The sequence below is a fragment of the Trachemys scripta genome, chromosome 2 (genome assembly GCF_013100865.1).
Source record: "Trachemys scripta elegans isolate TJP31775 chromosome 2, CAS_Tse_1.0, whole genome shotgun sequence".
In the NCBI taxonomy this organism is placed as follows: Eukaryota; Metazoa; Chordata; order Testudines; family Emydidae; genus Trachemys; species Trachemys scripta.
Genome location: NC_048299.1, coordinates 205542116 through 205552632, shown reverse-complemented (window position 1 = coordinate 205552632; position 10517 = coordinate 205542116). Strand labels below are relative to the sequence as shown.

Genomic DNA, 10517 nt, shown 5'->3' with positions numbered 1-10517 from the left:
GTGGGCCCGTGGAGGCGCTGGGGATGCAGGGTTGGGGGGATAGAAGTACCTTTCCCATATGTGAAAAAGAGCTCTCTATGCCTTGAAAGCTTGTCTCTCTCACCAAGAGAAGCTGGTCCAATAAAAGTTATTACTCTTCTCCCACCCCCGTCCCCCAATACCACGCCTTTCTAATTGGGGTAATATGTCCAACAATTAACTCTATACATGAGACGTATTGATTAGTTAATTGTCATATTTGACCGTTTTGGATAAGTAATCTTTTATAATTTTGGTCTTTGTCTAGTGTTTATTGGTGAGGTAAATCAAAACTAGCTTTTTAACTTAGTTTTATTGATAAGTTTTTTTTTTTAATTTTGCATATTAATGAAGTGGGATTATGGTTTGAATAGAGGCTTGGGACTTGAGTCTCTCTAGGTACTGTTTTAGGCACTGCCACTACCCTGGTATGTGCTTGTGTAAGTAAACAAGAATTGGGGTGGGATGCAAGATGCATGTATTTAAGGTTATGGTTATACTAGCACTTTTGTAGGTAAAACTTGTCGTTCGGTGTAAAAAACCACACCCCTGACTGACATAAGTTTCACTGACAAAAACGCTGGTGTGGACAGCACTTTGTCGGCAGAAGACCCTCTCCCCTTATGCCTACATAGCTACTGCTCATCATTGGGGATGGTTTATTTATGCCATCAGGAGAGAGCTCTCCCTTACTGCAGCTGCAGCAGTACAGCTGTGCCACTGTAAGATCTGTAGTGTAGACGTAAGGTACATCTACACTATCCGCCGGATCGGCGGGTAGCGATCTATCTATTGGGGATCAATTTATTGCGTGTAGTGTAGACGCGATAAATCGATCCCTGATCACTCTCCCGTCGACTGCTGAACTCCAGCTCGGCAAGAGGCGGAAGCAAAGTCGACGGGGGAGCCGTGGCCGTCGATCCCATGCCGCGAGGATGCGAAGTAAGTAATTTTAATTCGATCTAAGATACGTAGACTTCAGCTATGCTATTCTCGTAGCTGAAGTTGCGTATCTTAGATCGATTTTCCCCCCAATGTAGACCAGGTCATCGCCTCAGTATATCTTGTATTTGCAAAATAGTTTGTGTATAAATACAGAATTCTAACACTGGCACAGTTAAGGTTGCACATGCAATTTTAACTGTCATTCCCTGACTTCTGTTTGCTTAATTGTACAAGATCAATATCCTTTACATAGGAAATGTTTCAAAAATCTATTATAGTACTACCCATCGCTCTGGTCAAGTGTAGGTAGTCTCTTGATCTATCCAAGGCTGTGATCAAGTGTCTTGATGTTTTTGTTTTTTTGGCCTAGAGATGAAAACCTTGTCTTTTGTTTCTGGGACCTTGAAGTGAAAAAATTCTCTAAGTTATATCTGAGCACCTTCCACATAAAACCGATAATCGCTAAGTCCTTAATGGTCTCAATGGAATCTCTGGCAGTGGCTCTTCTCCCTTTTTGGGGTAAACATAAGATACTAATTGCCTATAGATACCTCCCAAATAATGTCTTGGACACCATAAGAAGTTCACGAGAAACCCATTTTGTGGAAAATTAGGAAGTGTGCCTCTTTCATTTATGTGACTACAACTTTTTTTTTTTTTTACTGAAAAGTAAATTAGCTACACGTATTCACAATCTTGAATACTTCTAAAATGTGATAGAAAAATTATATCAATTATTCTCTATGCTCATAGAGTGCAATTGTGCTAAAAGCTCATACATTAATCAAGTCTAATTTTAAAAGGCAGTGAGGTCTATTTCAAAGTAATGTTCAATTTTCTGCCCATAGCTATTGATATTCTTTTCAAATCACTAGCATTTCATAGTAGAGAAGGAGAAACTTTTTTGTTTAAGCTATTTAAAACCGATTTCTGAGCTTGGAAAATGAAACTTTTGGAAACTTATAGAAAATTGTGGCAAGAGAAGAATAGGAATTAGAAAGAAAATGTTTTTGGAGCCTTAACTATAGCAGTGACTTAAATCCAAAACCCTAAACTAAAAGCCATAAAACAAATGGAGAATTAAAAGAATAGGAGGAGGGAAAAGTTCTACAAATGATGTCTGTTCAAAATAAAATAAGTTTTGTTTTGTTTTGTTTTTTCAATGGTGATGTGATGTGGATGGCAGAGATTGGTTTAACTTTTAGTTCACTTACTTTAAAAGGGTGTGAAACTTATTCCTTCTGTTTTTTTATTTCAGATGTTGGATGAAAATAACCATCTTATTCAGTGTATAATGGACTATCAGAACAAAGGAAAGACCTCAGAATGCTCTCAGTAAGATTTTAATCTAAATGTATTTTGTACCTGGTGATATTGGTAATTTAACTGTAAACCCAATCTGTTTAGATCAGCTCACTGAAGAATTGTGCTAGCGAACATACAAAAACACTGCTAATGATAGTGCATCTTTGACTTTAAACGAGTATATGAATATCATTAAAATTTCCTCCTCTAGAAATATTGAAACTCTGGTTTTAATTTATTAGTATACAGTGACAGTAATGTAATGTAAAAAATAAGGGATTTCATAATAAAAATATATAGACTTTTCTATTGTGTGTGTCAGTGCTTCGATTACTTTGGGGAGGAGTTAGATTACATGCTTCAAACCTTCCCTAGTAATTCAAAGTAGGGGAAGGAACTGACACTATTTTGAAGGCTCTGTTTTGGGGACATATCCAAGAACTTCATACTACTCCACCTATCCCAAAGCAGCCAATCTCTTCCTGAAAGGCCATGTATCATGACAAGCCTGATGTTTGGCGAAGAAGGATTGGATGCATCATTGGCTCACTCTAGAGCAGGGATTCTCAAACTGCGGGTTGGGTCCCCTCAGGGAGTTATGAGGTTATTACGTGGGGGGTCGTGAGCTGTCAGCCTCCACCCCAAACCCTGCTTTGCCTCCAGCATTTATAATGGTATTAAATATATAAAAGTGTTTTTAATTTATAAGGGGGGCCGCACTTAGAGGCTTACTGTGTGAAAGGAGTCACCAGTACAAAAGTCTGAGAGCCACTGCTCTAGAGTGAGCCAATGCTGATCTTTCGGTTAGAAGCATTCCAACAGACATCTGAACGCATTAACTTAATGGTACTTGCAAGCATGGATAGGCCATGAGTGAAGGGCATGGTGTGGTCCTGAGCTGCTTCCTGCCAGTAGGCTAGCTCCCTTTCCTGTCAGGGTTGCTCCACATCCCTGGGTGAGCACCATCCCAGAAAAGGATTATGCCTGTGCCTCTACATGTATGAAATTGATTTCTGATTTTCACTCTGTCTTCTGGGCTACTGGGGAAGCACTCTGTACAAGATCTTCTGTGCTCTGTGTCACAGTGGGGCCATATTCTGCTTAATGTTAATTTATTGTATCCGCATTAAATACACTTCATTCTTATTCCTCTTGAACAATGAATTCTGCAGCAAAATGCTGAATTCTGTGGTATCTTGGAAAATTGCCAAATTCCAGAGTCTTTCAGCCTTGGGATCCTGAGTGAGATGACTGAGGGTGTCCACACTTATGAGCCATGTTTGAGGCTTTTTGCAGACTCCAATAGATATTGGGTTATACTCTGGTCATGCTTTCAAGATTATCTTTGCAACCAAGATTAGAAACGTAATTTCCCTTTAAGAAAAGGAAGTTAAGATACTAGAGCACTATTCTGCAGCAAGGATTGAATTCTTTGTGGTAAATTTTGCAATTGTGGAATACATGGGGCCCTGATTATATGCTGCTTATTCTGATTATATGATTGATATATAGGTATGATCTTTTGCTGCTGGGCACATCAGAAGGAGAGAGAAATGAGCTGTCTGTCGCTAATACATGCCTCAAGCAGCATTAAATGGTCATGTAGGGGCTCATACACAACACACATCTTGGGTAACTCAACTGGAGCAGGGCATGAAATAGACAAGAACAAGGTCATTCTGTTGCTGCTTCTGTAATAGTTACTAGGAGAAAGTGCCTGAGAGGTTCCAGTAGTTTTGCAAGGGAATTGTCAAAAGATGGGGTGCAGGGAAATGTGGAAAGCTTAGGATTCCTAGAACTATCCCCATAATTTCTTGATGTACTGAAATCAGAGTTCACTCTGCCTATGTATGTAAATTAAAAGGAGGTGAATTTAAATATTATTGTTTCCTTAGCTCTTTTTGGACCTGTCTTGCTCTGTTCATTTTGCTAGGTATCAGCAGATGTTGCATACAAACTTGGTCTACCTAGCCACTATAGCAGACTCCAATCAAAACATGCAGTCTCTACTACCAGCAGTAAGTACCTCTGTAAAACACTATAAACTGAGGCAGTTGTTTTCATGTGGGCTCTTGATACTCTGAGAAGGTACTTGGAGATGGCCCAAAATTTTGAACAATTGAGTTCAGTTTCCCCTGGGTGGGAAAAAGTAAGGTCTTTTCACATAGCTCCTTGGGACCAATAACTCTCGCTGCTGGAGTCCCTTTGCTCACACATGTTATGCTATCTAAAGAAAGATTGGTGCTGTGATAAAAATAGCACCCAGATGTCCCTTGTGTGACTCAGTGGAAAGCCCCATTATCTCCTCAACTAAGGATTCCTGAAGTGTGAGAGTAGTTATCCAACTAGTGTAGCTGGTTCTTACATCAGTGGTCCTCCCACCCTCCAGCCCTTTTTTGTGGAGGTGGGGGAAGGTTCATTTCTAGAGTGTGCTGCTCTCTGGCAGTCTCGGCTGTTGTAAGTTCAGTCAGCCCCCAGCTGGCTCTAACCCACTCCAGGACTGAAGATGGGGGCAGACTGGCTACTTGATGTCTTCTACCCTTTTTGTGCCAGTATGTGAGTATGTAACTAGACCATATCAAGGCAAACATAGCCTATGCAATCTTAGTTGAATCCTATGTTACCTTCACCATTTCCTGGATGTTCAGTGCTTCAGTTTCTAATGAACATTGTTTTTATATTGTTTTAACTCCTGTGAATAGATACACTTGCAACTTTTTTCAGTTGAGGTGTTAACTCTTCCTGTCTGCTCTTCAATCTGGCCATGATTAACTGACCTGACTTCTGCCATAGTAAGGGAAAGGAAGGAGAGTGAAGAATGTTGATGATATTATAGTAGTCTGCTTCCTCTTAACTTTCCATGCCAAGCTTCCACATAACATAGTCCCAATCAAAAAGTCTGATTAAGTCATTGTGAAGAACTGCATTTCTGGTAATGTAACTCTTTGAAATTAATATACAGTTGAAGCTTTTTCCAATATGTTTTGTTTCACTTCTGTAACCACAAAGAGAAACACGCATCCATTGCCAGATACAGTTTTAGTTGGTGAAAATAGATAAATTACTATTTCTTCAGGCTCTGGAGAAATGTGCTTCCCATAGTGACGCATCCCTACAATTGAGTACCTAAAGCGTTGAGTTGTGTTTAACTCAAAACAGTGCCTCTCTAGGCTTTTTTCATAAAGCTACCCTTGTAATAGCCTATTGGAAAGGTAAAATTTTAGCTTGACTAGAGCCACTCTAATTATGAAGTGTGTGTGTAGTAGGAGATTAATGCATTAACCCCCTTCATTTCTGGAGACCTATTGTAGATTGGTAACTTGGTTCTGGTCACAAGTGGAAATGAGTTTGACCTAATCCTGTCCCTAGTGGACACTTCCATGTTTGCACAAGTGGATGTGGTGGTGGTATGCACTCAAGAAAGAGGACTGGGATAAGAGGGGGTTTGCAGGTCAGGACTGAGGTGCATTTCTAATGATGTGCCAGTTTCTAGCTAATGTTTTTTTCCTTTTATGACTGCTACACTTAGGGGAAAACAACAACTTCTTGGGTGCTTTTTTTTTTTTTAAGAACTGATCTGTATTTCATTTGATTCTGTAAAAACAAATGTACGTTCATTCTCCCATAAGTGGATTTAAGTTTTCAGCCAAATCTTCAAAGGTTTGGTTTGCTGTGTGGTAACTTGACCAGATAATGGAAAACAGTTTACTCAATATTTAAAATTAACATTTTTACAGACATGTCTAATGCTGAATAAGGTGGTTGTTTTTAGGGTTGTTGATTGCAGTTAACTCACATGATAACGCACACTTAATTGTGATTTTAAAAAATTAATCACTATTAATTGCAGTTTTAATTGGACTTGTAAACAGTAGAATACCAATTGAAATTTATTAAGTACTTCTGGATGTTTTTCTACATTTTCAAATATATTGATTTCAATTAAAACACAGAATACAAAATGTATACTGCTCACTTTATATTATTTTCTATTACAAATATTTGCACTGTAAAAATAAACAAAAGAAACATTATTTTTCAAGTTTCAGAGTAGCAGCCATGTTAGTCTGTATCCACAAAAAGAACAGGAGTACTTGTGGCACCTTAGACTAACAATTTTATTTGAGCATAAGCTTTCTTGGGCTACAGCCCACTTCTTCGGATGCATAGAATGGAGAGAGTGTGTGTGTGTGTGTGTGTGTGTGAAAAGCATGAAAAGGTGGGAGTTGTCTTACCAACTCTGAGAGGCCAATTAAGTAAGAGAAAAAACTTTTGAAGTGATAATCAAGATAACCCAATACAGACAGTTTAATGAGAAGTGTGAGAATACTTACATGGGGAGATAGATTCAATGTTTGTAATGGCTCAGCCATTCCCAGTCTCTATTCAAGCCTAAGTTGATTGTATCTAGTTTGCATATCAATTCAAGTTCAGCTGTTTCTCGCTGAAGTCTGTTTTTGAAGCTTTTCTGTTGCAAAATTGCCATCCTCAGGTCTGTTATTGAGTGACCAGACAGGTTAAAGTGTTCTCCTACTGGTTTTTGAATGTTATGATTCCTGATGTCAGACTTGTGTCCATTTATTCTTTTGCGTAGAGACTGTCCAGTTTGGCCAATGTACATGGCAGAGGGGCATTGCTGGCACATGGTGGCATATATCACATTGGTAGATGTGCAGGTGAACGAGCCCCTGATGGCATGGCTGCTGTGATTAGGTCCTGTGATGATGTCACTTGAATAGATATGTGGAAAGAGTTGGCATCGGGCTTTGTTGAAGGATAGGTTCCTGGGTCAGTGTTTTTGTTCAGTGGTGTTCTTTGTCCTGAAAGTGCAACTTACAAATGTAGATTTATTTTTTGTTTGTTTGTTTTATTTTTAAGAGCAGTTATGTAACAATGCAAAACTTTAGAGCCTATAAGTCCATTCAGTCCTACTTCTCGTTCAGCCAATCACTAAGACAAACAAGTTTGTTTACAAGTTTGTTACAGGAGACCGTGTCACCAGAAAGTGAGAACAGGCATTTGCATGGCACTTTTGTAGCCGGCATTGCAAGGTATTTACATGCCAGATATGCTAAACATTCATATGTCCCTTAATGCTTTGGGGGGACATATGAATGTCCCAGGGACATTCCAGGGACATGCTTTTGTGCTGCTGATGCTTGTTTAAAAAAAAATAATGCGTTAATTAAATTTATGACTGAACTCCTTGCGGGAGAATTGTGGGTCTCCGGCTCTATTTTACCCACATTCTGCCATATATTTCATGTTGTAGTAGTCTCAGTTGATGACTCAGCACATGTTCATTTTAAGAACACTTTTGCTGCAGATCTGACAACGCAAAGAAGGTACCAATGTGAGATTTCTAAAGATAGCTACAGCACTCGACCCAAGGTTTAAGAATCTGAAGTGCCTTCCAAAATCTGAGAGGGATGAAGTATGGCGCATGCTTTCAGAAGTCTTAAAAGAGCAATGCTCGAATGCAGAAACTACAGAACCCGAACTACCAAAAAAGAAAATCAACCTTCTGCTGGTGGCATCTGACTCAGATGATGAAAATGAATGTGCGTCGGTCCGCACTGCTTTGGATTGTTATCAAACAGAACCCGTCATCAGCATGGACGCATGTCCTCTGGAATGGTGTTTGAAGAATGAAGGGACATATGAATTTTAGCGCATCTGGCATGTAAATATCTTGCGATACCACTTACAACAGTGCTATGCAAATGCCTGTTCTCACTTTCAGGTGACATTGTGAACAAGAAGTCGGCAGCATTATCTCTTGCAAATGTAAACAAACTTGTTTGTCTGAGCAATTGGCTGAACAAGAAATAGGACTGAGTGGACTTGTAGGCTCTAAAATTTTCAATTGTTTTATTTTTGAATGCAGTTATATTTTGTACATAATTCTACATTTGTAAGTTCAACTTTCATGATAAAGAGATTGCACTACAATACTTAAATTAGGCGAATTGAAAAATACTGTTTCATTTTTTTCAGTACAAATATTTGTAATCAAAAATAAATATAAAGTGAGCAGTGTACACTTCGTATTCTGTTATAATTGAAATCAATATATTTGAAAATGTGGAAAACTTCCACAAATATTTTAATAAATGGTATTCTATTGTTTAACAGTGCAATTAATCATGATTAATTTTTTTAATTGCTTGACAGCCCTGTTTTTTTTGTTTTTTAAATTTTATTTTTAAGAACTAAATATTCCCAAATTGCAAAGAGGAGGCAATAACTTTAGCCAGAAAAGCTCGGAAGGCTTTCAAAGAATCAAGCGGCTGTAGTTAGACACAAGAGGCATGTATTTCACCCATAATTTTTTTTTTTTTTTAAATTCCTTCTTGGTCTCCCATCCAGGAACAGACTATGGTGTAGGTGTGGATCTACCACCCTTTTCTCTTAGGAGTGTGTGGTGAAGGAGTGGTGCTCCTGGAATGGGGGAGGAACTTCTACTAAGGGGAGCAGCAGTGAGGTGAAGTAACACTTTTGCTGGCTGTGGATCAAGAGATGCAGATTCAGAGGTCGGGGAAGTGGTATGGTGGGTGGGGGAAGCAGTGATGACCTATCAAGGCCCCTAGCATCTTTGCAAACATCATAAAATGCTGAATTATTCAATGAAAATAACATCAATGGCATGAAATTTCCATTGCTCACAACAGCAAGGCATATGTAGGAAAGGAAACCCCTCATGTGGTGGAACCCCCTTCACCCCTCCCCACCAGCCCCTTGATCTGATGGAGGAAGGAGTAGCAATGCTTCTAGGTGTGGGGCTACTCTTGGATATCCCTCCCACTTGACCAAGCATGGTAGAATTGACCTTTGGACTCTGCTGCCTTTCACCTGGTCACCTGCAGGGATCCTCCTCTATTTCCTGGACAGTGGTAGACAGTAATATGGCTGTATAGTCCAGCACCACATGGGGTTGTGTGAGGCATGTGTAAAGAGTGGGGTGGGGTCCTACATTGGAATGTGGATCTGTGAACAGAGGCCCAAGATTGCTATTTTCTGCTCAAGGTAGGAAGAAGGGCAGTTGGAAATCTGGGTGACAAGCAATGGTGAACTAACCCCCCTTGGCTGTAGGTAGGGAGTGAGTAGGAGACAGAGAGATACTGAAACTAACCCCAGCTGCATCTCTAATAAGAGCTAGAGCAGTGGTCACCAATTGGTCGATCGTGATCTACTGGTTGATCCTAGAGGATCTCCCAGTTGATTGTGATCTCTGGCAGGGCAGTGTGACTGCTGCTAAGGTAAACTCGCTGCCTACCCCGGCCCCACACTGCTCCCAATTGCCAGGAGAGCTGTGGGGGTGGTGCTTGCAGAGAGGGATAATGTGCGGAGCCATGTACCCTCTGCCCCTCCCACAGGGGCACATTGGCCCCTTCCAGGAGCGGTGTGGGGCCAGGGTAGGCAGGGAGCCTGCCTTAGCCTCGCTGCGCCTGCCGCCGACTGGGAGCTGCCAGAGGTAAGTGCTGCCCTGCAGGAGGATGCACCCCAGCCCTGAGCCCCCTCCTGGAGCCAGCACCCCATACCCCCTCCTGCATCCCAACCCTGACCCCCCCAGAGCCAGCCCCCTCCTGCACCCAAACTCCCTCCTAGAGCTTGCACCCCAACCCCCTTCCCCAGACTCAGCCCAGAGCCCCCTCCCACACTGTGAACCCCTTGGCCCCAGCCCAGATCCTTCACCTCCTCCCAACCCACTACCCCAGCCCGGTGAAAGTGAGTGAGGGTGGGGGAGAGCAAGTGACGGAGTGGGAGGCAGGGAGGGAGAGTTGGTGGGGTTTTGGGGAAGGGGTGGGGCCTTGGGGTGGGTAAATCCTGGGTTGCCCTTAGATTCAAAATGTGAACTTGAGCGTAAAAAGATTGGAGACCACTGGACTAGAGAGTTTACAAAAGAACCCAAACTTCTTGTCTTTGTCAAAATCTGACTGTTTAGCTCCTTGAAAAAATTAAATGGAACTCTTCTTCCATGCTTCTTGTTTCTTAAATAGGTGCAGCCCTTTCCCTAATTGTTTGTAGACACTCTGGAAAATAGAACACAGAGCCAGAGTTCGTAGTACACGCGGTCATTGCCCCTTTCCTCTTCTATAGTGAAACTGGCATTTAAATATTCAGAGCATTTCACTTCATTGCATACTTATCAAAGCAGTGTGCACCTGCTTAATTTTAAAATTGCCATAACTTCAGTCCTTTTAATGAAGTAGATGATAAATTATATATTCTGCAATTGGAGTGACTCT

At 40.9% G+C, this 10517-nt stretch overlaps 1 protein-coding gene across 4 annotated transcripts in view; it reads left to right on the top strand.

Moving 5' to 3' along the window:
- SS18 (SS18 subunit of BAF chromatin remodeling complex) overlaps positions 1-10517 on the top strand; it is a 55554-nt gene that overhangs the window by 468 nt on the left and 44569 nt on the right. For 3 of the 4 annotated variants that reach the window (XM_034762797.1, XM_034762800.1, XM_034762801.1), the window contains exons 2-3: positions 2222-2298; positions 4202-4286. In XM_034762797.1, coding sequence (XP_034618688.1) covers positions 2222-2298; positions 4202-4286 — 162 coding nt within the window. Of the gene's footprint in view, positions 1-937; positions 961-2221; positions 2299-4201; positions 4287-10517 lie in introns of those variants that run through there. The other variant, XM_034762798.1, reaches the window with a different exon arrangement.